Genomic DNA, 26,607 nt, shown 5'->3' with positions numbered 1-26,607 from the left:
CCCCCCCCCCCCCACCGACGTTGTAAAGCTCGTTTTGGACATGACAACTTGTACTTCTCATTGACAAAGATCTTAAAAAAAAAAGTAATAGCAAAAAAATATGTAAAGCACATTGAAATGTCAGACAAAAGAAATTCATTGAAAATTTAGATATCAGGCCTACTGTGGTTGTTTATATCTTTGTAATCCTGATTACTGGGAAATGGATACTCATTCAAGGTCAGCCTAAGCAGAAATTTAGCAAGGCCCTATCTCAACAAACAAGCTGGCCATGGAGATACAGGCTTATAATTCCATGTTGCCAGAAATGTCAAAATCTAAGACCATTCCTAAGTAAAAGTAGTCTGTGGAAAATAGCTAAAGGAAAAAGGGCTGGAGGCATTGCTTAAGTTTCAGAGCATGGGGCTGGGAAGGTGGCACAGTGATAGATTGCTTGCCTTGTATGCATGAAGCCCTGGGTTCAATTCCTCAAGCACATAAGCAGAAAAGGCCGGAAGTGGTGCTGTGGCTCCAGTGGTGGAGAGCTATCCTTGAGCTGAAAAGCTGAGGGACAGTGCCCAGGCCCAGAGTTCAGCCCCACAACTGGCCAAGAAAAAAAAGGTTTCAGAGCACCTGAAGAGCATGAAGCCCTGAGTTCAAACACAAGTACTACCAAAATAAAACCTAGATACTAACTAGAATTTGTAGTTAGGGTCAGATTTATCCATCCCTTAGGCAGTTTTCTTTTAGAACAATTTACAAAGTAAATGTACTGTTTTGTTCAGTTTTCATACAGTCTCGAGGTTTTAAGACTTTAAAATCAAGGACACGACGTCTACAGTCAACCTCTGAGAGATTAGCAGAATCACAGAATACGGCGCCATCATTTGTGAAGGTAATTAAATTTCTTTTTGCTATCCAGAAGTAATTTTCAAATTATTAAGATAATAAGGACCTTCAAGTGCTAGATTTCCGCTGGTGGTTTTTTTCCCCACATTTGTTCCACCTGTGATACGGAATTAATGAACTATAGTCATGAGCATATATATAACTCTTGGACACCTGCCTTGTCTGTACATGCTTAGTTATCATATGCTACTGTTTTTTCATATTAATCTATATCTACTTATGTGCTCTGTACTGATGAATAGCCTTCACTTAAGATAGCACACCTGGTATTCAATCTATATTGGTGTTTTGCCTTATCTCTAATGTCTCCTAATCACTAGAATTCTTTGGTTCCAACCTCAATCTCCCTCCTACCTTTCCTCTCTTCCTCATTCATTCTTCTTTCCTTAGTACTGGACTTTTAACTGAGGATTTATACATGATAGGCAAGCAATCTACCACTGACCTGTACCCCCAGCTGTAAATATTTAGCTCTCTTCATCTCTGTTCTGGCATACATATGCTATAATCATTTCTTGCCTAGATAACTATATTCTCATTTATTTTCCATGCTTCTAGTCTTGCTACCTTCAATCTTGCCTCCAGACCTGCAACTCCCAGTGTTTCTAAAATGACAGTCTAATTGCATTAGTCTCCTTTATTACCTAGCTCATCCTGGTATAACACTGTTGACTTGTTTGATCTTTACTGACCATCTTTCTGTTCTCATCTTTCAATGTGCCAAACTCTATTCTCCTATCTTCTAAACATTTAAGTCTTAGCGGTTCTGTTTCTTCTATCTATCAGATTGTTCTTCATGCTTGTTCTTTGGGTATGGTTCTTTTCCTCACTTCCCACCCATTGGGGTTTTTTTGTTGTTGTGTTTTTTGTTTGTTCATTTGTTTCTTTTTGGATAGTCACTGTGTAGCCTAGGCTAGCATTGAAATCTTTCTGCTTTCAGAGTGCTATGATTATTACATGTGTGTACCACCACACTTGGCTGTGTAGTTTTGATGTCCTGTTCTCTTTAAGGTCTTTTGTGTCTTCCATATATAGCATTTACTTTACTACAATAAAGTGCTTCTAGTATTTATGTATCTTTCTTCAGTAGACAGAAAACTTACAGATCAATCACTTTATCTATTCCAGGAGCTCACACAAGACCTAATTATCTGGAAGGTATATAGTAAACATTTTGAAGCTTTTCCTGTAGCAGTATAAAGTTGCATGAACATCAAGGAATTAAAACCCTAAGATCACGTGACCTGTTCCCTGTTTTCAGTGTCGTATTTTTACAGGGATTAATGATGCTTTCTTCATATTACTAGTTAATTGATACAGGTGTAGGCACTACTATTAGTATTCTAGTTCAGCTAAAGCAATTCATTATTGACTATTTCTTCATTAGCAATACAACTTCTTGACTTTCAATGATTTTTTTTGTATATAGTCACAATATTACTAGAGAGTATTACTATTGGTGCAGGCAACCAATGCTATTATGTTTTATGTATTTAGGGGTTTCTTTTGCGGGACAGAGGATCAGATGTTGAGAGTTTAGACAAACTCATGAAAACTAAAAATATACCTGAAGCTCACCAAGATGCATTTAAAACTGGTTTTGCAGAGGGTTTTCTGAAAGCTCAAGCGCTAACACAAAAAACCAATGGTAAGTTAATTTGAGAACAACTGAAAAGCTAGCACAATCCTTTATGTAAAAGTGTAAATTTTCTAAAATCATCCATTTTTACATTGTTACTTCAACTATATTTACAACTTAAGACAATTGAAGCTTGAATGCCTATAATCTTAGCTACTTGGGAGACAGAGTTCGGAAGGATTAGTTTTAGGCTAACTTAAACCCACAAGACTTTATCTGGGGAAACTGGAAACAAACAAAAAGGGGGAAGAGTATGACTCAAATTGTAGAAAGCCTTCCTAGTAAGTGTGAGGTCCTGAGTTTAAACCACAGTACTACCCTTAAAAAAAAATTGAGCTTTATGGAAATGAAAATACTGTTGGCAATTTAGTTTTCTTAAGAGAAGAGCCAATCAAGGACAGAAGTGTGTGGCATATGTGGCTTCATGAAATGTTAGTGTGCTGAAGAAAATGTCAGTTATACAAAAGAATGCCAGATTCAAAAACTGCGTGTGATAAAGTAAGGTTCTCTATAACCCAGTACTTTATTTAATTGGGCTAACATATGTTATTGGTGACACTTGATTTAAGGCTTTTCCTGTCTCTTCCAGATTCCCTAAGGCGAACTCGTCTGATTCTCTTTGTTCTGCTGCTATTTGGCATTTATGGACTCTTAAAAAACCCATTTTTATCTGGTAAAGTTTGTTTATCTGACTTGCTGGGGTTTTTTTCCTTCTATCATCTGACTTGTTTCTTGTTTTTCAGACCTAGAATTTTAAAAAGTCACTTGAGGTGGTAGTTCAAAGAGGGGTGGAAATGTGTTGGGGCTATGGTCACTTGAAAGGAAGGTGACAACATGACATAAGTCTTTCACATATAGTAGTACCAGGCCAGATCTAGCCATCAGGGCCATGCTAGTAACCAGAATGAACTGGAAGCTTGGCTTCCTCAACCTATCCATAGTTGTCTGCAAGGGATAACTATTGCCCTGCTGGACATCTTTGTCTGGTTGAACAGTGTAGAAGGGGTCATTTTTGAATATCTCCCTTCCCATCATGCATGGAGAGCTATCCTTCAAGGTCTCTGTCCAGCTTGGAGCCAGCCTAATCCAGTCCTTTGAATGTCTGTATACTTGAAAAACTCTTTAGTTATCAGATTCTGGTCTGAGGTGTTCATCTTTGTCTTCTAGAGCTGTTTGAACTGCTATGTACTATCCTCATTCTCAAAACAGATCTTAGTCCCTTCCCCAAGTGCTAGAGAGTCTCAGTGCCTACAGGGCCACCTTTAGCATCTAGCCCCATAAGAAGTCCCCTCCCCCTGACCTTCTTCCCATGTAATAAGTGAAAACCTGGATTGTCAGCAACTTCAGCTCATTCTCCTCTACTTATTGGATGCACTCCATTTATTTCTAGACAGTTTTAGACCACTTCACCTTCTCCTCCTCACCTTCACTCAGGGAATACTCCGTGCTCTTTGTCTGAACCTGCTTCCAATACAGCTTCATAGAGACATAGAAGGGCAAGAAGGCTGAGTGGTTCTTGTCCATTGCCCCCTTGAGGTCTGTATGTGTGAAGTAAAGTGCAATAAAGCCCGCTTTAAGTGGCTCCTTCTTAATGTTACCCTTTAAAAAGTCCTTGACAAATTACTTTGTCATGCACTTACCCTTCAGGAGCTCAGAGAAGTCAGCTATTGTGTTTGTTTTTTATTTTCTGGGCCATGTAGTTCTTTTTCTCTGAATTGTATCTATCCCCTGAGGTTTCCACCTACACTCACATTGTTGCTGAATAGATCCTGCTGCCCTCCCTCTACTCCCACAACTGGTCAGAGACTCCTTTGGTGCTGCTGCAACTAAGCCTGTCTTGTTAATTTTTTTATTTTTTTTCTTTTTGTGGTAATAAAGAAAAAGACTATTGTTTATAGATTGACAATGTGTAATGTAGGTGCATTTTTTGATTACTGTGATGAAATACTGAGGATAGATACTTTGTAAAGAAAAAAGGTTTGGATATATGGCCCCTGGTATATGTTAGACTTTGGTAAGGACCTCAGGCTGTCTTGCATCACAGGGAGGGAGTGCAAGCAAGAGGGAGAAGTCACATGCTGAGACAAAGTTAAGGGCGGCTGGGAGGTGCCAGGCTTGTTCTTTTTAGAACAGTCCTCTGTGAGAACTAGCTCAGGATTCCACAGCTCTACTGAAGCACCACTCTATTGATCTTCCACTAGGCTATACTTCTGAAAGCCTGCCTCCTTCTAGCTTCGCCACACTGCTGACCAGGCTCCCAACACAGAAACCATTAAGGCAGTTCCTACATACTCAAACAATAGGAAAGCCTTTCGTTTCTAGTAGTGGCTACAGTTTCCCAGATTTTTAGAAAGTTATACCTGTTTAATGATCAAATTTTTAAATTACACAAATGAATTTTATAGCTGGGCACTGGTTGCTCATACCTATAATCCTAGTTACTCAGAAGGCTAAGATCTGAGGATTGCAGTTCAAAGCCAGCCTAGGCAGGAAAGTCCTCATTTTGAGACTCTTTTTTTTTGCTGGTCATGGGCCTGAACTCTGGGCCTGGGCGCTGTCCCTCAGCTCAAGGCTCAAGGCTAGCGCTCTACCACTGGAGCCACAGCGCCACTTCCGTTTTTTTTTTTTTCCTGTTTATGTGGTGCTGAGAAATCGAACCCAGGGCCTCATGCTTGCAAGGCATGCACTCTACCGCTGAGCTACCTTCCCAGCCCCTCCATGAGACTCTTATCTCTAATTAACCACCAAAACCCGGAAGTGGCATTGTGGCTCAAGTGGTAGAGCACTCACCTTGAGCTGAAGAGCTCAGGGACAGCGCCCAGGCCCACAGTTCAAGTCCCCCGACCAACCCTCCCAAAATTTTTTTATAATAGCAAAAACAGGAAAATAGTCTTTTTCAAAGATCAAACAAGTTGAAAGGAATCCAGTATTTTTCTAAATTTGCAGGTCTAAGGATATATGATCTTTAAAAAATAGTAAGCTAAATTTTATTGTCTGTTCTAGAATTACTATCTTGTTTCTTATATATTGATGATTAAACCTTTTGTAAGCAAAAAAATTATCTTTAGTTGTACAGAGGGGTTGCAGTTCAACATGTGAATAAATCATGTGACACTTCTAGCATCCTGCCTTCCCATCCCATCATCTCATTTCCTAGTTATATTTTCACATGTTTATCCAGTATTATGCCTATATTCACTCCCCATTCTTCTCTCCATTTGTTTGTCCCCTTCTACTAAAGTAGCATTCCCCCTCAGACAAGACTTTTTTATTTTTATTTATTTATTTTTGCTTTTTATTGGTGGCACTGGGTTTGAATTCAGGTTTTGTATTTGTTCTGGCATGTGCAGTGTCTCTTGCGTTACAACTGTAGCCTCTAGTATGAATCATTTGTTTCTTGATTATGGTCCAGAATTCAGACCTGGTTTCTCTTTTTTCTAATATGTATATTAACTTCAGTGTCTTCAACACGTAATTTTTCTTGTCTTTCTTGCATATAAAAATTAAGGTGGTTGGAGTTTTATTAATCTACCAAATATTATTATCTATTTTCTTTAGTTCGCTTCCGGACAACCACAGGGCTTGATTCTGCAGTAGATCCTGTCCAGATGAAAAATGTCACATTTGAACATGTCAAAGGAGTAAGTTTTCTTTGTCTTCTTTGTACATTATCTAACAGATAGTCTATTAATAAAGCTAATATTTGAGTCTAAGCTTATTCTAGATTAGGTAAAATTCTATCTTCTAAAAAATACTGGAAATTTCAGTATTTTAGGGAAAATGATAACATTAGATCAGATCTTCTTTCATGGTAGAGGTTTATATTAGTTTGTGATGAAGCAGCATCATTTTATAGTGGAATTCGGGTCTTAGAAGTTAAGTAGACTTGGGAGCATTGCACAGCTGGGAGAATGCCTGCTTAGTAAGTGCAAAGCCCTGAGTTCAAAATCCTCTACTACAAAGAAATAAAAGTCAAATAGGATAAAGTTTCTGCTTCATTATTATAGTTCTTGGATATGTGATTGAACTAATTCCCATAGTTCTCACAAATAACACGTGTACTTGACACATAGTAATCAGTAAATAATATTTCTTTATTGATTCCTTATATTGTAACTTATAGCTTGTAACTCCACTATTTAAAACACGCAGACCAGCTGGGCACCACTAGAAAACAGGAAGTGGTGCTGCGGCTCAAGTGGTAGAGCACTCACCTTAAGCTGAAGAGCTGAAGGACAGCACCCAGGCCCAGAGTTCTAACCCCACGATCAACAAAAACAAAAAAAAAAGTTTTTTATATATTTCATGGTAATAAAGTTAAGGTCCAGTTAATTCTCTACCCAAAAATTTATCATTTGCAAAGAGGAAACCTTGATTAACCAAATCTAATCAACATTATTAAAGTCATTGAGTAAATTGTGTCACTTCAGGTGGAGGAAGCTAAACAAGAATTACAGGAAGTTGTTGAGTTCTTGAAAAATCCACAAAAATTTACTGCACTTGGAGGTAAACTCCCAAAAGGTAAGATATTTTCCCTTTTATAATGATTTGATGACAATGTACTAATTTTACTTCATTACATTTTAAAGTAAGGTTAACATTTCTTTTTATTTTTTGCCGGTCTTAGGGCCTGAACTCAAGGACTGAACTTTTGTTGCTCAAGGCTAGCACTCTGCCACTTAAGCACAGCTCTACTTCTGGGGCTTTTTTTGGCTGTTAATTGGACTTTCCTACCTAGGTTGGCTTTGAGTCATGATCCTCAGATGTCAGCCTCTTTAGTAGGTAGGATTACAAGTGTGAGTTATCAGTACCCAGCTAACATTTTTCTTTTCTTTTGTGTGGTTCTAGAGTACTATTCCTGAGCTTTTTTGCTCAAGGCTAGTACTTCCTACTATTCAATCTACAGCTCCAGTTCTAGCTTTTAGTTGTTAATTGGAGACAAGAATCTCACATACTTTTTCTGCTCAGTCTGGTTTTGAACCATCTCCCTCAAGATCTAATCCTCATGAGTAGCTAGTATTATAGGCATGAGCCACCAGCACCCAGTTATTTCTTAATTACTATTTTCAAAAATATTTCTACAACCAGTTTTTTTAAAAACTAGGTTCCATTAGTTATACAGAAAGAATTTCATAGTTATATTTCCACAAATGTTACACTTCTTAAAATCAGCATTATGTATTTAGCATCATTTCTGAAAGAAGCAGAATTTTTCCAATTAATTTATTGTTTAAAATAATGGCATATTACGACATTTCAACACATGCAGACTAATTTTTATTTTATTTATCCTCACTGTCACCTCCCTTTGCTAACTTTCCCTTCCCTTCCAATAGTTCCTCCACATCCCCCCTCCCCAATTAGTTCTACATTTAGGTTTATATGTTTTGTTTATATTTATGGATCTACCTGTAACAGAAAACATACTATATTTGTCTCCCTAACTCTAGCTTATCTTACTTAGCATGATGATTTCCTGTTTTATTCATTACTTTTTTTGCAGATAACAGTTATATTTTATGTTCTTCTTTCTTTTGTGTGTGTATAATACACATTTAAATGTTATATATGCACGTATGCATATATATGTACATATACACATATATGTATAAAATATTTTCTTAATTGATTTGTTGAAAGGCACCTAGACCAATTGCATAGCTTAATGTGAACAGTATTGTTAGACACATGGATGTTCATTTATGTCTATTGTTATACCCAAAAGTGCCATATATTTATATTGTGTTCCAAATTTTTTTTTTTGGCCAGTCATGGGGCTTGAACTCTGGGCCTGGGCACTGTCCCTGAGCTCTTCAGCTCAAGGCAAGTTCTCTACCACTTGAGCACAGCACCATTTCCAGTTTTCTGGCAGTTAGTCTCACGGACTTGCCTGCTGGGGCTGGCTTTGAACTGTGATCCTCGGATCTCAGCCTCCTGAGTAGCTACGATTACAGGCATGAGCTACCGGTGCCCAGCTTCCAAATAATTTTATTCCCTCTGTGCACACTCTCTATCCCAATCCTCAAAAACAGTATTCCCTACAGGTTTCCTTGTTCCATTTTTATTTTTTATTTTATTTTATTTTTTTTTTGCCGGTTGTGGGGGCCTGAACTCTGGGCCTGGGTGCTGTCCCTTGGCTCTTCAGCTCAAGGCTAGCGCTCTACCACTTGAGCCATAGTGCCACTTCCGGCTTTTTCTGCTTATGTGGTGCTGAGGAATCGAACCCAGGGCCTCATGCATGCAAGGCAAGCGCTCTACCACTGAGCCACCTTCCCAGCCCCCCTTGTTCCATTTTTAAAGTTGCAAATAATCAACAGTATTCAATGGAAGATTACATGTATAAGCCACTGGCACTCTGCTTATTACTTGTATTCTTTTAACTATTTGGGAGTAAATTAAAGATATACAATTCTTACTCCTAAACCTGTGAGTAGTTCCTAAGATAAGGATATTCTTTTATATAATTCCAGTATAATTTTTAAATTTTTAATTGTTAAATTTATCATAAAAAGAAAACTGAAACCTATAGTACAAACCCAGATTTCAGTCTTTGTTCCCATAGTTTCACCTTGCATATGCCACCTTCTAAGACTAAGATCTAAAATCACATATGCCATTCATTTGTACATTTGTGGTGCTTTTTTGTGTGTGTGTGTGTGTTTTTGTTTTTTTTGTTTTTGGTCCGATCGTGGGGCCTGAACTCTGGGCCTGGGCGCTGTCCCTCAGCCCTTCAGCTCAAGGCTAGCACTCTACTACTTGAGCCACAGTGCCACTTCTGGCTTTTTTTTTTTTCTGCTTATGTGGTGCTGAGGAATGGAATCCAGGACCTCATGCATGCAAGGCAAGCACTCCACCACTGAGCCACCTTCCCAGCCCTGTTTTTTTGTTTTTTGCGCTATGGATCAAATTCACAGCCTTCTGCATGTTAGACTCACTGAGCCACCTTCCCAGCCCTGTTTTTTTGTTTTTTACGCTATGGATCAAATTCACAGCCTTCTGCATGTTAGACTAAAGTACTGTATCACTGAGCTATATATCTCTAGCCCCTTGTATTTTCTTGAGAAGATGAATTTTTTTTTTGGGGTCCAGTCATGGGGCCTGAACTCTGGGCCTGGGCACTGTCCCTCAGCTCTTCAGCTCAAGGCTAGCACTCTACTACTTGAGCCACAACACCACTTGCGGCTTTTTTCTTTTTGCTTATGTGGTGCTGAGGAATCGAACGCAGGGCCTTAGGCATGCAAGGCAAGCGCTCTACCACTGAGCCACCTTCCCAGCCCCGAAATTTTTTATTATTTATAGAGTGCCTATCTAATGACCATTTATGTTAAACTTTTGAATGGTTTTAAGGGATTTTGTTTTTTATTTTGCTATTAAATATAACACTATGGGGACTCCTCTTTGGGGCCCCTCTCTCATAGAGAGTCTTCCTACCTTCACAGCTTTCCTTTCACCTTCAAATAAATTTACTCTGTTTGCTTTTTTTAAAATTGCAATGTGTGCTTTTGCTAACATACTTTTCTTGTCTTGATTTCTTCTGTAGATTACATTTCTGGAAATGAGATTGCCTAGTTTAAAAGAATCAGTGGGTTTGTTTATGTCTTGTTAAAGGAGGAAATAGTTGCCTCAAGACTTTACATGTTATAATCCATACATAGTCTCCTGGCTTCATTGCTGTAGGCTGAAAGGGAGATTTTCAGGATACCTTTGGGTTTTTTTGTGTTGTTTATTGATGTTACTTTTATCACTTAGTTATAAATGAATTTACATTCCTTTTGTTGATATGTTTAATTGAAAGCTAGGTGCTGGTGGCTCACACCTATAATCCTAGCCTCTGGATGCTGAGATGTGAGGATTGTGCTTCTAAAGTCAGCCTGAGCATGAAAAACTGGAAGTAGTGCTGTGGCTCTAGAGTCCCCAGGCCCAGAGTTCAAGCCCCTGGACTAGCAAAAACCACAAAAGTCAGAGGAAAATTAGATGTAGGCAAGATCCTGAAATGAGTATTAGGATAGACAAGTGTGTTGTATTTGAATATTGTTAGCCGGGCGCCAGTTGCTCACAACTGTAATCCTAGCTACTCAGGAGGCTGAAATCTGAGTATCATGGTTCAAAGCCAGTTTCAAAGCCAGCCCCAGCAGGAAAGTCCATGAGACTCTTATCTCCAGTAAACCACTAGAAAACCAGAAGTGGCACTGTGGCTCAAGCGGTAGAGTGCTCACCTTGATCTGAAGAGCGCAGGGACAGCACCCAAGCTGAGTTCAAGCCCCACGACCGACCAAAAAAAAAAAAAACACCATTGTTGTCCCTTGTCAAAATTATATAACAATAAATATTTGTTCAATAGGTTTATATCAAGGGATCTGTTTTTAAATTTCAGTTATTCCTTTTTACTTTTTCTTTTAGGAATTCTTTTAGTTGGACCACCTGGAACCGGAAAGACACTTCTTGCCCGAGCTGTTGCAGGGGAGGCTGATGTTCCTTTTTATTATGCTTCTGGATCAGAATTTGATGAGATGTTTGTGGGCGTAGGAGCCAGCCGTATCAGAAATCTTTTTAGTATGTTTTTATTTGCCTTTCCACAGTGTTAGATTTTGTTAATTTTAGAGAAGACTCATCTTCTTTCCTTACAAATTGCTTGCATTTGGTAGCTAAAATAAACACTGTAGAGTTCTGGTTTTAATTAACATAACAAATAATGTAAAATGATCTATACTCTTTATAAATAGAGTGAATTATCTTTTTTTTTTTAAATCAGTTGTAGGGCTCTGAAACTTTTTTTTGGGGGGTGGGGGTCCGGTCGTGGGGCCTGAACTCTGGGCCTGGGTGCTGTCCCTCAGCTCTTCAGCTCAAGGCTAGCGCTCTACCACTTGAGCCACAGTGCCACTTGCGGCTTTTTTCTTTTTGCTTATGTGGTGCTGAGGAATCGAACCCAGGGCCTCAGGCATGCAAGGCAAGCACTCTACCACTGAGCCATCTTCCCAGCCCTCATGCAAGGCAAGCACTCTACCACTGAGCCATCTTCCCAGCCCTCTCTGAAACTTTTTGCTCAAGGCTAGAGCTCTACCACCTTGAGCCACAGCTCTACTTCCAGTTTTCCATTTTATCCATCAATTTTGTAATATGTAGTAAAGAATTCTTAATCTCAAATCTGGTTTATGTATATTTGCATGTTAGAATGAGTGGTAGTTTTTGTTTTATAATGTTGTTTTATAGGCTTTTGGTCAGTCATGGGGCCTGAACTCTGGGCCTGGGCGCTGTCCCTCAGCTCTTCAGCTCAAGGCTAGCGCTCTACCACTTGAGCCACAGCACCACTTCCAGCTTTTTTCTTTTTGCTTATGTGGTGCTGAGGAGTCGAACCCAGGGCCTCAGGCATGCAAGGCAAGCGCTCTACCACTGAGCCACCTTCCCAGCCCCTGAATATTTTTGTCCTTTGATAGTCTTATAGCTTTTAATACTTAGATGGTTTTGTTTTAAAAATGTTGATTTCTTTCAATGTATTTGAACTTCTATTTTCTTAGGGGAAGCAAAAGCAAATGCTCCTTGTGTTATATTTATTGACGAGCTAGACTCTGTTGGTGGGAAGAGGATTGAATCTCCAATGCATCCATATTCAAGGCAGACTATAAATCAACTTCTTGCCGAAATGGATGGGTAACTGAGTCTTTTGTTTGTGAATATGATGTACTTTTAAGATTAGGATTTACTCTATTTTAGAAAATGCCTATAATACAGATACCTTCCAGCATTTGATACGTGACTTTACCTTATGCAAACTGTTTCTATAAAATAATAGGTAACATCTGATAACTCTGAAAATGTTTTATGTGTAGACAACAGAGTTGTCCCTTATGCAAGAAGTCAAGCTAAGTTTTTTCTCTTGGTATTGTTTCCATCATTGATTATTTGACATATCAGCTTCTCTTTTAAGTTTGTGATACATGTATTTTTCATCTGTTGTATTATGTTTACAATTTTAAAAAGCAGTAATTCAAGCTGAAGCTAGTACTATTTAAAGAAGCAAAGATGGTTCAATGATAGAGTACCTGTCTAACATGTACAAGGCCCTGGGCTTGATCCTGAGCATTGGAATTGAGCATACAGGCTGGTGCTGGGGCTTGAACTCAGGGCCAGAGTGGTATCCTTAAGCTTTTGTGCTCAAGGCTAGTACTCTACCACTTAAGACATAGCTTTTTGGTGCATATGAGTCTCATGGACTTTTCCTATCCAGGCTGGATTTGAACTATGATCTTCAGATATCAACCTCCTGAGCTACCAGCTCCCAACCAGTTCATCATTATTATTATTATTAATAGTGGTAGTAGTAGTTATTACTATCATTATTTTGTCAATCATGGAGCTTGAACTCAGAGCCTGGGCACTGTCCCTGAGCTCTTTTGGTTAACGCTAGCACTTTGCCACTTTGAGCCACAGCACTACTTCCAGTTTTCTGGTGGTTATTTGGAGATAAGAGCCTCATGGACTTTTCTGCCCAGGCTGGCTTTGAATTGTGATCCTCAGATCTTAGACTCCTGAGTAGCTAGGATTATAGGTGTGAGCCACCAGCACCAAGCTATACATTCTGTTCTTTTTATCTTTTTTTTTTTTTTTTTCTTGCCAGTGCTGGGGCTTGAACTCAGGGCCTGGGCGCTGTCCTTGAGCTTCTTTTGCAGAAGGCTAGCATTCTTCCACTTGAGCCACAGCACCACTCCTGGCTTTTTCTGTTTAAGTGGTATTGGAAGTGAACCCAGGGCTTCATGCATGCTAGGGAAGCACTCTACCACTAAGCTGCATTCCCAGCCCTAGTACATTATTATCTACATACTTTGATTAGCATTAAAGGTATAAAACTTATATTGGTATTCATAATATAGAATGCAAGAAGTATTGTTCATTTGAAGGACTTACATTCAAGTCAATGTGAGCAATTTTGAAACTAGATTAGAAGCAAGTAATTTGAATTGTAAGCTTGAAAGTAAATTTTTTTGTTGTTTTTTTTTTTGGGTCCGGTCGTGGGCCTTGAACTCTGGGCCTGGGCGCTGTCCCTCAGCTCTTCAGCTCAAGGCTAGCGCTCTTATCACTTGAGCCACAGCACTACTTCTGACTTTTTTCTTTTTGCTTATGTGGTGCTGAGGAATCGAACCCAGGGCCTCATGCATGCAAGGCAAGCACGCTACCACTGAGCCACCTTTCCAGTCCCTTGAAAGTAAATTTTTAAAACACACTCAGGCTGCTGAGCACCAAGGATTTATCCCTATAACCCTAGCTAAACCATCAAAAAGTTTCAAGTTGACAGGTGACTCAATTAGTAGAGCACTAGTTGTCAGTGAAAAAGCTCAGAGACAGCTCTCAGGTCCTGCATTCAAATCACAGTACTAGCATGTGGTACACATGGACACACACACACACACACACCCCAAGTAATTATACAGATTTTTTTTGTTGTTGTGGCTGTTACTGGATTTTCCTAAGTTGAACAAATATGAAGGTATCTGATCATACATGATTGGTTATCTATATTCACCCACTTTTTTGGCTGTTACTTGGTCAGTGTTACAGTATTATATAGATGATTGGCATATATATGCTATATGATTTCAATAAAAACAAACTTTTTTCCCCCTCTGAATAGTTTTAAACCCAATGAAGGAGTAATCATTATAGGAGCTACAAACTTCCCAGAGGCATTAGACAAGTGAGTATTAAAAGAATAATTTTAGAGTTGGATGTGGCTGGAGAGATAGAGGGTCTTAGTGTGTACAAGGCCCTGATATAATTGAGTACGCTGCTTTTTTGCTTTTTGCTTTTCTTTTTTTTTTTTGGTCAGTCGTGGGTCTTGAACTCTGGCCCTGGGCGCTATCCATCAGCTCTTCAGCTCAAGGCAAGTGCTCTACCACTTGAGTCACAGTGCCACTTCTGGTTTTCTGATGGCTTACTTTGGAGATAAGAGTCTCATGGACTTTCCTGCCTGGACTGGCTTTGAACCACAATCCTCATATCTCAGCCTCCTGAGTAGCTAGAGTTACAGGCTTGAGCCACCGGCGCCTGGCTATATGCTGCTTTTTAAAGAAAAAGAGACAAAGGCTGGGCTTTGGTGGCTCACACCTATGATTATAGCTGCTCAGAAGGCCAAGATATGAGAATTGAAGTTTCAAATCAAAGTTCCAGCCATTCAAGAAAGTCCTTGAGACTTTTATCTCCAATTAACCACCAGAAAACTGGAAGTGGAACTGTGGCTCAAAGTGGTAGAGTGCTATCCTTGAGCAGAAAAGCTCAGGGACAGCACCCAGGCTCTGGGTTCAAGCCTCACGACTATGACAAAAAAAAAAAAAGACAAAATTGTGAAGTATTCATCTATACTGTAACATTATGCTGAGTATGAACCTACCACAAATCATACATTTGTACAGAGTTCCATTTCTGTGAAATACTTCAAATAAGTAAATCCAACTAGCAGTTACCTAACAAATGGTAGGTTTATTTTATTTTATTTTTTTCGGGGTGGGGGTGGAGGGTCCAGGTCCAGTCGTGGGGCCTGAACTCTGGGCCTGGGCGCTGTCCCTCAGCTCTTCAGCTTAAGGCTAGCACTTGAGCCACAGCACTACTTCCGGCTTTTTTTTTCTGCTTATGTGGAGCTGAGGAATCGAACCCAGGGCCTCATGCATGCAAGGCAAGTGCTCTACCACTGAGCCACCTTCTTATCCCCATGAGAATTTTTTTTTATTATAGATATTTGTAATATTTTTTATGTTCACTATGTAGTCTAATACTATATAGCAGTTACCTTCTCATAATAGGTTTTGTGTGTGTGTTAGCATAATGAGCTAATTAATTTCTTTTTGTTTACATTTCTTTTAGTGCCTTAATACGTCCTGGTCGTTTTGACATGCAAGTGACAGTTCCAAGACCAGATGTGAAAGGACGAACTGAAATTTTGAAATGGTATCTGAATAAAATTAAATTTGATAAGTGTAAGTCTTTTAACTGGATAATAAAAACCTTACTATCTCTACAAAATGATATTATATCTACTGACAGTGTTTGTGGTCCCTACTTGATTAGACTAGTTCATTTACCTTCCTTTTCTCATTTTTATGTCCTTTTAGGACTCTAAAATTTAGTATATAACCAGGAAATTCTATCATTTTACTTCCTTACTCCAAAGTAAAGTTGACTTTGGGGTTTCCACAGTTATATATATATATATATGTGATCTATATATATATATATATATGTTTTTTTTTTTTTTTTTTTTGCCGGTCATGGGGCCAGAACTGTGGGTTTGGGCTCTGTCCCTAAGCTCTTCAGCTCCAGGCTAACACTGTACCACTGAGCCACAGCTCCACTTCTGGCTTTTTCTACTTATGTGGTGCTGAGGAATCAAACCCAGGGCCTCATGCATGCGAGGCAAGCCCTCTACCACTGAGCCACCTTCCCAGCCTTCCACAGTTATATTTAAACTGTATAAGTCCTTTTATTTTTTCAATACAAGTGTAAAGAACAGAATAATAGTCCCTTTTAAGAGGAGCAAAATATGAAACGTGATACATTAAAGTATTATGGACCCTTTAATTTACAGTGAAGTTTTTAAAACTGTAGTATTTAATAAATTATGTTGTAGCTTTAAATATTTCAAGTTATAGTTCAGAATACTGTGTCCTTTTTTTCCTTTAAAAATGTGAATTCTTTGTTTTGTAGCTCTTCCTGGTCTGGAACTTTATTAGGACCCTCCTTTTTTTAACCACTCAAATGATGAGATCATTGGCATGTAATAACCCAGTTTCTCTTCTTTTAGCTCTTTTGGACTGTTAATACTGTGTTTTTTGTTTATATAGCTGTTGACCCAGAAATCATAGCTCGAGGTACTGTTGGATTTTCTGGAGCAGAATTGGAGAATCTTGTGAACCAAGCTGCATTAAAGGCAGCTGTTGATGGCAAAGAAATGGTTACCATGAAGGAATTAGAGTTTTCCAAAGATAAAATTCTAATGGGTATGTTTTCCTTTGTTTTGTGTTGTTTTTTTGTCTTTTTACATTATCTTAAAGAATAAACTCTCTCTTTTGCTGTTATTATTTATTCAGGCAGCCAAGGGTTTTTTGTGTGTTGAATTTAATTTTACTCTAAACTTCAGTGTCTTGAATATTTAAGATTCATAAGGCAATGCAACCAATTTGCAATGAGTCAGTAATTGCCAATAAATTAAGATTTTTCATTATACTCATTTTGCCACTAGTATACTGCTCAATTTTTTCATATTGCACATTTATTTTTTCCTTAGACTTCTTTTTTATCTTGCATGAAAAGGTTGTAAAAATGTGTATGAGTGGGCGGGGAATGTGGCGTAGTGGTAGAGTGCTTGCCTAGCATGCATAAAGTCCTGGGTTTGATTTATCAGTACCACATAAACACAAAAGGCTAGAAGTAGTGCTGTGGCTCAAGTGGTAGAATGCTCGCCTTGAGCAAAAGAAGCCCAAGGACAGTGCCCAGGCCAAAAAAAAAAGGTATGTAGAGCCAGGTATCAGTGCTCACACCTGTAATTCTAACTTCTTAGGAGACAGATCAGAGGATCAAGGCAAGCCAATACAGGCAGAAAATTCCACAAAACTCCCATCTTCAAAATAATGAGCAAAATGCTGTATGGATGCATGGTTCCAGTGGAGTGTTCTACCAATTGATAGAATACACGCTAGCTGTGAGCAAACAAGCTGAGCAAGAGCACGAATCCCTAAGTTCAAGCCTCAATACCTATACATACAAAAAGAAAAAAAAAAGAAAAATCCCAGTAGAGTAGATTGGTGCTAGAATGCTTGCCTAGTATGGTCAAGGTCTCAGGTTTCATCCATGGCATTATGAAAGAAGAAAGGTTATAGGAACATGAAAATAAACTCTTGAAAACACCATTGAAAGGTAGCCTCTTAAAAGACTTCAGTGGTTTATGGCCTGGATATGTAGTTCACTGTTACAGCGCTTGTCTACAGTGTTTGAACCCCAGAATTAGATCCTCCACCCTAAAAAAAGTTTATATCATTATACTGATGAATGTGATAGGGTACTTGTGTTTTTTTCCTCTGGTCTAATATTGCTGAAAAGTTTGGTTGATTTTTTTTGGAGGGGGAGGGGGTCCGGTTGGGGGCCTGAACTCTGGGCCTGGGCACTGTCCCTCAGCTCTTCAGCTCAAGGCTAGCGCTCTACCACTTGAGCCACAGTGCCACTTCTGGGTTTTTTTCTTTTTGCTTATGTGGTGGTGAGGAATCGAACCCAGGGCCTCATGCATGCAAGGCAAGCGCTCTACCACTGAGCCACCTTCCCAGCCCAGTTTGGTTGATTTTAATTACTTGGTTTTGATTTTAAATCTTAGATTGGTTTAGAAACAGATTAATTAAAACTAGTTTTATTATTATTTATTTATTATTTATTATTATTACTAGTTTTCTAGTAATAATTATGAAGTTTTCTAGAGATAATTACTCTTTCCCTTTTGATATATAAGGGTTAACAAAATTGTTTTTACAGTTTTTTGTTTGTTTTTTTGGGTCCGGTCATGGGGCCTGGGCGCTACCCCTCAGCTCTTCAACTCAAGACTAGCGCTCTAACACTTGAGCCACAGCGCCACTTCCGGCTTTTTTCTTTTTGCTTATGTGGTGCTGAGGAATTGAACCTAGGGCCTCATGCATGCAAAGCAAGCACTCTACCACTGAGCCACCTTCCCAGCCCTGTTTTTACAGTTTTTATATTGCTGCAATTTTTATTATAGACTGAATTTTGCTATTTTTTAAACCATTACTCTATGTGTTAATAATATAAAATTATTACTCTAAAAATGACTTTAAGAACCTTGGAGCCAGGTGCTGGTGGCTCACACCTGTAATCCTAGCTACTCAGGAAGCTGAGATCTGAGGATCAAGATTCCAAGCCAGCCAGGACAGAAAAGTCCCCATGACACTCTTATCTCCCCAGGCAGTATTGCATATGCAAAGGAGAATGGATTCATTGATTTATACTTCTGTCTTTCCCTTTCTCCCTTCTTGTTTTTTTTTTTTTTTTGAGTCAAGGTCTCACTGTGTAGTCCAGACTGGCCTGGAACTTGTGATCCTCCTTTCTCAACTTCCTAGGGTCTGAATTGTAGGCATATACCTCTACCTCAAGCATTCAAATGTACCTTTCTAATATAATGTTTACTTAAATTTCTATCTTAGGGCCTGAACGAAGAAGCGTAGAAATTGATAATAAAAACAAAACTATTACAGCGTATCATGAATCGGGTCATGCTATTATTGCTTACTACACAAAGGATGCAATGCCTATCAACAAAGCCACAATCATGCCACGAGGGCCAACACTTGGACATGTAAGTTTCTTAGAGGTTCTCAGCGCTGTGGATCAAACCTAACCTGAGCTTATGCTTAGCAAGTGCTCTACTGTTGAGCTGTGTTCATAGTCGAGTCTTGTAGTATTTTATTTACTTACAAATAGAACCACAAACAATGCATCCACAAACAATGCAATGTAATTCCTCTATAAAAGATAGAGATCTCTACATATGTGACATCATGGAGTAACTTGGAGGCTGTTAAGATAAATAATCCAGGCACAGAAAAAATATGTTCACTGGTCTTACTTATATGTCGAATGTAATAAAGTTGGTTTCATAGGGGGAATAAAAAGGAGTTTTCTAGAAAATTACATAGATTATTGATTCATTTCAAAGAAAAGTACTTCCTTAATTTTTTTATGTATGTCTGGTTCCTGAACCATTTTGCAATTAAATATATTTGTGAAATTTTTCTGTTAATAAAATATAGTTTTATAACATATAGTAGATATGTATTCACATTATAAAAATAGTTGGAGTGACAGAAAAGTGTAATTCTTTTTTTTTGGGGGGGGGTCGTGGGGCCTGAACTCTGGGCCTGGGCGCTGTCCCTCAGCTCTTCAGCTCAAGGCTAGCGCTCTACCACTTGAGCTACAGCGCCACTTCTGGCTTTTTTCTTTTTGCTTATGTGGTGCTGAGGAATCGAACCCAGGGCCTCATGCATGCAAGGCAAGCACTCTACCACTGCGCCACCTTCCCAGCCCTGAAAAGTGTAATTCTTAAATGTGTAATTGTCTTGCTAGACCAAAACAGAAATTATGTGTAGTTTGGTTATTCTTTCCAACTTCTATTGATTTAGTGTGTTTCATTCTGGTACCTTTCTAATAAATGATATTTTAAATACTTTATTTGGTTTTGATTTTTTTTTTTGGCCAGTCTTGGGGCTTGAATTCAGGGCCTGGGTGTTGTTCCTGACCTGAGCCTCTTTGTGCTCAAGGCTAGCGCTCTACTACTTAAACCACAACATCACTTCCAGCTTTTTTTTTTTTTTTTGTCGGTCATGGGGCTTGAACTCTGGGCTTGGGCGCTGTCCTTGTGCTCTTCAGCTCAAGGCAAGCACTCTACCCCTTGAGCCACAGCGCCACTTCTGGTTTTCTGGTGGTTTATTGGAGATGAGTCTCACAGACTTTCCTGCCCAGGCTGGCTTTGAACCGATCCTCAGATCTCAGCTTCCTGAGTAGCTAGGATTACAGGCGTGAGCCATCGGCGTCCTGCTACTTCCAGCTTTTTCTGAGTAGTTTATTTTTAATTTATTTTTTGCAGTGTTGGGGCTTGAACTGGGCCTATGTGCTGTCCCTGAGCTTCTTTTTGCTCTAGGAGAGCACTGTACCACTTGAGCCCTACCACCACTTCCAGCTTTTTCCAGTAGTTTATTATAGATAAGAGTCTCATGGAGTTTCCTGCTTGGGCTGGCTTCAGCCATAATCCTCAGATCTCAGGTTCCTGAGTAGCTTGTATTACAGTCATGAGCCACTGTTAACCAGCTTTTTAAATATTTTTAATGCAACAGATGCAAAACAATCCTATCATAGCATTATTCATCTATTTATAGCATGTTCTTTTTTCCTTTTTTTTTTTTTTTTTGCTAGTCATAGGGTTTGAACTCTGGGTCTGAGCACTGTCCTTCAGCTCTTCAACTCAAGGCTAACGCTCTACCACTTGAGCCACAGCACCACTTCTGGCTTTTTCTGCTTATGTGGTGCTCAGGAATCGGACCCAGGGCCTCATGCATGCGAGGCAAGCATTCTACCACTGAGCCACCTTACCAGCCCCATGTTCTTTTTCCTGTATAAAGAAAAATTTAAAAATTTTAATTGTTTTGTCATTAGTCACTTGATAGCAGATTTTACTACCATCATATTAAGTACCGTTTATGGTGGGGATAAATGATAATTCTGGTTTTGAATGAAACTATTGCACAACTTTGCTTGAATTCCTTCTTTGGTTATTATCCAATTGTCTAGGTGTCATTGTTGCCTGAGAATGACAGATGGAATGAAACTAGAGCACAGCTGCTTGCACAAATGGATGTTAGTATGGGAGGAAGAGTAGCAGAGGAACTTATATTTGGAACTGACCATATTACAACAGGTTGAGTTTTAGATAATGTTTTTTTTTGCCTTAAATTTGTTTGTTGATTTTAGCAGTATTTTCAAATAGTAAATTGTATTGTTATTTTAAATTTTAGGTGCTTCTAGTGATTTTGATAATGCAACAAAAATAGCTAAGCGGATGGTTACAAAATTTGGAATGAGTGAAAAGGTAATTATTTTATAAATTGAGCCTTTTGGAGATCTAGTTTGTGTGTGTGTGTGCGTGTATGTGTGTGTGTGTGTGTGTGTGTGCATGCGCATGTGTACTTTTTTTAATGTTGGATATGTTAGTTATATATGGAGGCATTTCCCTGTTATACATGTACACAGACTATATTGTATTCCAGTCAGTTTCACTCCCTCAGTTGTATTCCCTGCCCTTCTCCTTCCACTCCCTGCCCTCTTCTGCCTGGTAATCTATAATGTATACCTTTCTCCTATGTCATTTCAAATGCATTTGAACTGCTAATTGTAAACAATCCAGTATTATGGGTAGCAAAAATAAAGTACTCTTAACAGCTGCTTAGAATTAGCTATTCAGAGAGCAGCTATGACATCATGAGTTAACAAGTGATAAAGTAAATTCTCGAGCTTTTTTGTATGGCATAAAAGAACCTACTTTTTAAGCTTCTTCACCTTTTCTGTATATTTCACATCCCACACTACACTGTGCTCCTAAAAGTACTTTGACTCTTTGTGAATTATAGTTGTCTAGATTTGGAATAGTTGCTGGAATTTTCTGAGAAGGCACTCAAAATCAAACTTGAAATAATTTAAATTTTTTCTCTTGTCTACACTGTAAGTATTTTGATGTAGTTTTTAGTTTCAGAAGAAATGGTCAAATGTCCTTGTCGTAAGCATTCCCCCTCCCCTTCCCCGTAAACATCCCCTTCTCCTTCCCCCTCCCCTAAAAAAATCCCCTTCCCCTTCCCTTCAGTTCCTGGGCTTCAGTTCAGCCTGGTTTGTTCCACCACTTGAGCCATGTTTCTCAACCCAGCTTTTTGCTTGTTAGTTGGAAATGATTCTTGCAGCTGCCTACCAGGGTTGAAAGCTTACTTAATCCTCTGATCTCAGCATCCTTAGTAGCAAAGATTACACAGGGCTCTCAGTTTAAAAGCAATTTTTGAATTTAGTCTATAGTTTCAGAAGAATTAGCCTTAAAACCATTTTTATATTGTTTCTTGTTTTCCTCTTTCATGGTATTTCATTTCTTATGTATAAATTAGTACTTCCTGTGTTAAAAATTTTTGTCATTTAGATATTGTCTATTCATCTACTTTCTCCCCTTTGATTTTAGCTTGGAGTGATGACCTACAGTGATACAGCCAAACTGAGTCCTGAAACTCAGTCTGCCATTGAGCAAGAAATAAGAATACTTCTGAGGGTAATATTTTTCTGAGCTTATTTATTTTTCAGACATAATATACCTAAATAGGTGCTTGAAAAAATTGGCCATTGGGTCTGGGGTTTAAGTCAGTGTTAGAGAGTACCTAATAATTAGGTTCAAGGCCTTGAGTTTAATCCCTAGCACTGCAAAAAAAAAAAAAAATCATTAAAACGAGTGAACCTAGGTGATGGGTAGATTGTGATTTCATTTCTACATGTTGATTTTGAGAGATCTTAGATTTTGAGTTAGAAATGGGTATGTGGAAATGGTGGCACAAGCCCTTGATCCTAGCACTTGGAGGGCTGAGGCAGGAGGATTTCCAAGTTTGAGGCCAGCCTGAACTACATAGTGAGTTCCAGGCCAGCCTGGGTAACATAGCAGGATTCTTGTCTCAAAAAAATAAGGAAACAGGGGTGCCAGTGGCTCATGCCTGTAATCCTAGCTACTCAGGAGGCTGAGATCTGAGAATTGCAGTTCAAAGCCAGCCTGGGCAGGAAAGTCCATGAGACTCTTACCTCCAATAAACCACCAGAAAACCAGAGGTGGTACTGTGGCTGAAGTGGTAGAACCTTGAGGTAAAAAGCTAAGGGACAGCTGGGCGACGGTGGCTCACGCCTGTAATCCTAGCTACTCAGGAGACTGAGATCTGAGTATCGTGGTTCAAAGCCAGCCCGGGCAAGAAAGACCGTGAGACTCTTATCTCCAATAAACCACTAGAAAACCAGAAGTGGCGCTGTAGCTCAAGTGGTAGAGCACTCGCCTTGAGCTGAAGAGAGCAGGGACAGCGCCCAAGCCCACGACCAACCAAAAAAAAAAAAAGGAACCACCACAGCAATCAAGAAGGAAATAGATATGTGAGTCTGGAGCTTAGTGGGAAGGTTGCTTATGTGATCCACTGGATGTTACCCATCTCAAGAGATGTCTTAGAATGGAGAAAAAGCCGAGTCTTTAGGGAGTGAGGAAATATATTGGGATATTGGCTAGTTATTAAAGTATAGGGATTTTGGAGAAGGATAATAGTCAAATGGTGGATGTTTAAAGGAGTAATACATTCTACAAGACGGTATCAGGGGGCTGGGATATAGCTCAGTGGCACAGTACTTGCCCACTAAGTACAGTGTTCTGAGATAGTTTCAATCCTCAGTATCAAAAAAAAAGACCAAAACAAAAAAACAAGTAGATTAATAATGATCTAGAAGTGGTAACAGGAACACAGAAGTATCGAGGACAAGAGTGAACAAATAATACTTCAGACAACTTAGGGGAAGGCAGTGTGGGCAGAAAAGAGCCAAGTTTAATTCACTCAAAATAGAGGAAATGCCTTAGAATAGTTTCAGCAAAGAGAATAAATATTTAAGAAAGCCAAAGAATCTTAAACATTTTCTAAACCCTGTATTATGCATACTTTTCTAAACAACATTGTTCTTACGTACAAATTATCTCTACTGTAGACTCAAGCTTATAAATGCTTTTTTAACAAGTATAAATCAGTAGATTTTACAAAGTTCACAAGCTTTTATTTATTGCCTGTATTTTGTGCTTCCCCTACATTCTCTGCTTCTTACATATCTACTTTTCTATTTTAGGAGTCATATGAAAGAGCAAAGCATATCTTGAAAACTCATGCAAAAGAACATAAGAATCTAGCAGAAGCTTTATTGACCTATGAGACTTTGGATGCCAAAGAGATTCAAATTGTTCTTGAGGGGAAGAAATTGGAACTGAGATGATAACTCTTTTGATATGGATACATTGCTGGTTTTATTGGAAAAATATTAGTAGCATTGTAGTAATCCTTTTGCATCGCTTCCCCCACCCCATTTTTGACTTGGTATAATTCAAGGATGTGAAACACTTTGTCAGTCTTTTGTCACATTTATCTAATTTTGGTTATTCTTATGATGGTATCTATTGCAAATTAGCAACTATAGCAAATATATTTTAAAAAATAAAGAACTATCAGGATTGAAAACAGATGGTTTGAGAAATGACAGTTATGTTGGAAGTAAGTAATGGTTTTATAGCTGGCTACTCTGAGATATGAGTAAGATATTGTGCCTTTAGCTTCCAATATTTCCAGTTTGCAAGCTAACCTAATAGAAGGAGCCATCTTTCTGTCTGGATAGGAACATTTCTTTTTGATAATAAGTTGGTGGCTGGTGAATCATTTTTGCATACATCAGTGAAAACATCATGAAGATGCACTTAATGATGCACCAGATTTACTATATATGAATAGTTTCATTATTTTTTTTATTAGCATTAGCTTTACTGGAGGAGTGGTCATTGGGACATTTCCTAACATGCATACAACATTCTAATATATGTCCTCACCTCTTCTATCACTCTCTTTTCCCCCCCTTACCTGTTTTTTTTTTTTTTTAAAGATCTAGAGGAAATTTGTAAACATACAACAGGGTTTAATTTTTTACAACCTTGTATAACTGTGTCTTGTTGAGTAAACAGGTCACAAACTTCATCCTCAAAGGCTGTGGAATTCTGCTTAATCTAAAAAGCAATTGTTTTTAATCTGGTCTTTAAAATATTTTAGTGTGGAAATCAAAGGTAATTTATTTTTCATTCAAGTTTTATGGATATGCTTCAGACTATATAGATGAAGGGTTTTTTTGTTCTATTTTGTTTCTGGACACTGTTCTGAGCTACTTTTGTTCAGGCTAACACTTTTTTTTTTTTGGTGAATGGATTTTTTTTTCACTTCTTTTTTTTTTTTTGTCAGTCATGGGGCCTGAACTCTGGGCCTGGGCGCTGTCCCTCAGCTCTTCAGCTCAAGGCTAGCGCTCTACCACTTGAGCCACAGCGTTACTTCCGGCCTTTATGTGGTGCTGAGGAGTCGAACCCAGGGCTTCATGCATGCAAGGCAAGCACTCTATCACTGAGCCACCTTCCCAGCCCCAGGCTAACACTCTTATTATCACTTGCACCCCAGCACCACTTCCGGCTTTTTCTGTTTATGTAGTACTGAGGATTCAGACCCAGGGCTTCATGCTTGCACTCTGCTAATAAGCCACATTTCTATCCTGATAGATGAGTTTTTATTTGAAAACACAAAGAGCATTGTATTGGTATTTTGCAGTATAGTCTAGCTGACTTTTTTTTGTTGTTATTGGTCATGGGGCTTGAACTCTGGGCCTGGGCACTGTCCCTCACCTCTTCACCTCAAGGCTAGCACTCTACCACTTAAGCCACAGTGCTACTTCTGGTTTTCTGGTGGTTCATTGGAGATAAGTCTCACACTTTCCTGCCCAGCTGGCTTTGGACCGTGATCCTCAGATCTCAGCCTCCTGAGTAGCTAGGATTGCATTACAGGTGTGAGCCACCAGCACCCAGCTAGCTGACTTCTATTTATGTATAATTTTCTAATAAGCTGTTATCATTTTATCATTGTTGAAGACAAAATATTGATAGCCACATGGGAAGTCAGAGATTTGGGAAACAGGTTTGAGGCCAGCCCAGGCATATATATATATGTGTGTGTGTATATATATATGTGTGTGTGTGTGTGTGTATATATATATATATATATATGACCTCTTATCAACCAATAGTTGGGCTACCACAGTGACCTGTTATCCTAAGAGCTGTTTAGACTTGAGAACATTCTTATAACCCTGCCTTAGTCTGAAAGGCAATCTCCTGAGTCTAGCATCCAGAAGGAACTCAGTGAAATAGGAACAGGATCATTACCTCAAGACTGGTCTTCACAGTATTTTAGGATTTTCTGTTCTTCCTAGAGGTTGTGGCTGGGCTGGAGAGGGCATCAGTGCCCCTTTGGCCGTCAAGGAGTGTCACAGAGATCCTTGGGTGAATGCAACCAACAGAGGGAGCTGGGTGGAGCTGGAGACAACCAGTGCTTTTTCACTGCTGTGTGACAGAAGCGAGGAGGGCCATGACTCTCTCAAGGGTGGACCAGCACAGGCTACCTGAGCAGAGGATAAAACAAATGGGAAGGAACCAAGGGGGGGGGGGGAGGAGGGTGATAAGTGGAGAAGGGAGAAGAGGGAAGGGTGGAGATTCCAGGACTCCAGAGAGGGGAGGACATGGTGGAAGGAGTGAAAAAAGATGGATTCTTGGGACTAGGAAATGGCCAATACAAGAAATAAACAAACAATGAAACTTTCCAAATGTTCAACTACGACCAAAACTATATAATTCTTTACAGATGGAATAGAGATTTAAAGAACACAGTATGACTGGGCCCTGGGCATGGGTAGGA

At 39.1% G+C, this 26,607-nt stretch overlaps 1 protein-coding gene across 2 annotated transcripts in view; it reads left to right on the top strand.

Annotated features, from left to right (window-relative positions):
* The window catches only part of Yme1l1 (YME1-like 1 ATPase), a 39,872-nt gene extending 15,525 nt beyond the window's left edge, over nt 1-24,347 (top strand). For both annotated transcript variants that reach the window (XM_013014738.1, XM_013014737.1), the window contains 15 exons: nt 765-874; nt 2,386-2,536; nt 3,117-3,200; nt 6,086-6,168; nt 6,958-7,048; nt 10,928-11,080; nt 12,043-12,175; nt 14,154-14,216; nt 15,380-15,492; nt 16,357-16,512; nt 18,718-18,869; nt 20,858-20,984; nt 21,082-21,155; nt 22,284-22,370; nt 23,960-24,347. In XM_013014738.1, the coding sequence (XP_012870192.1) occupies nt 765-874; nt 2,386-2,536; nt 3,117-3,200; nt 6,086-6,168; nt 6,958-7,048; nt 10,928-11,080; nt 12,043-12,175; nt 14,154-14,216; nt 15,380-15,492; nt 16,357-16,512; nt 18,718-18,869; nt 20,858-20,984; nt 21,082-21,155; nt 22,284-22,370; nt 23,960-24,103 (1,721 nt within the window). In that variant the 3' untranslated portion in view covers nt 24,104-24,347. The remainder of the gene's footprint in view (nt 1-764; nt 875-2,385; nt 2,537-3,116; nt 3,201-6,085; nt 6,169-6,957; nt 7,049-10,927; nt 11,081-12,042; nt 12,176-14,153; nt 14,217-15,379; nt 15,493-16,356; nt 16,513-18,717; nt 18,870-20,857; nt 20,985-21,081; nt 21,156-22,283; nt 22,371-23,959) is intronic.
* Nucleotides 24,348-26,607: the final 2,260 nt, after the last annotated feature.

Source organism: Dipodomys ordii, unplaced genomic scaffold (assembly GCF_000151885.1).
Source record: "Dipodomys ordii isolate 6190 unplaced genomic scaffold, Dord_2.0 Scaffold24, whole genome shotgun sequence".
NCBI lineage: Eukaryota > Metazoa > Chordata > Mammalia > Rodentia > Heteromyidae > Dipodomys > Dipodomys ordii.
This window is presented reverse-complemented; position numbering and strand designations above follow the sequence as displayed.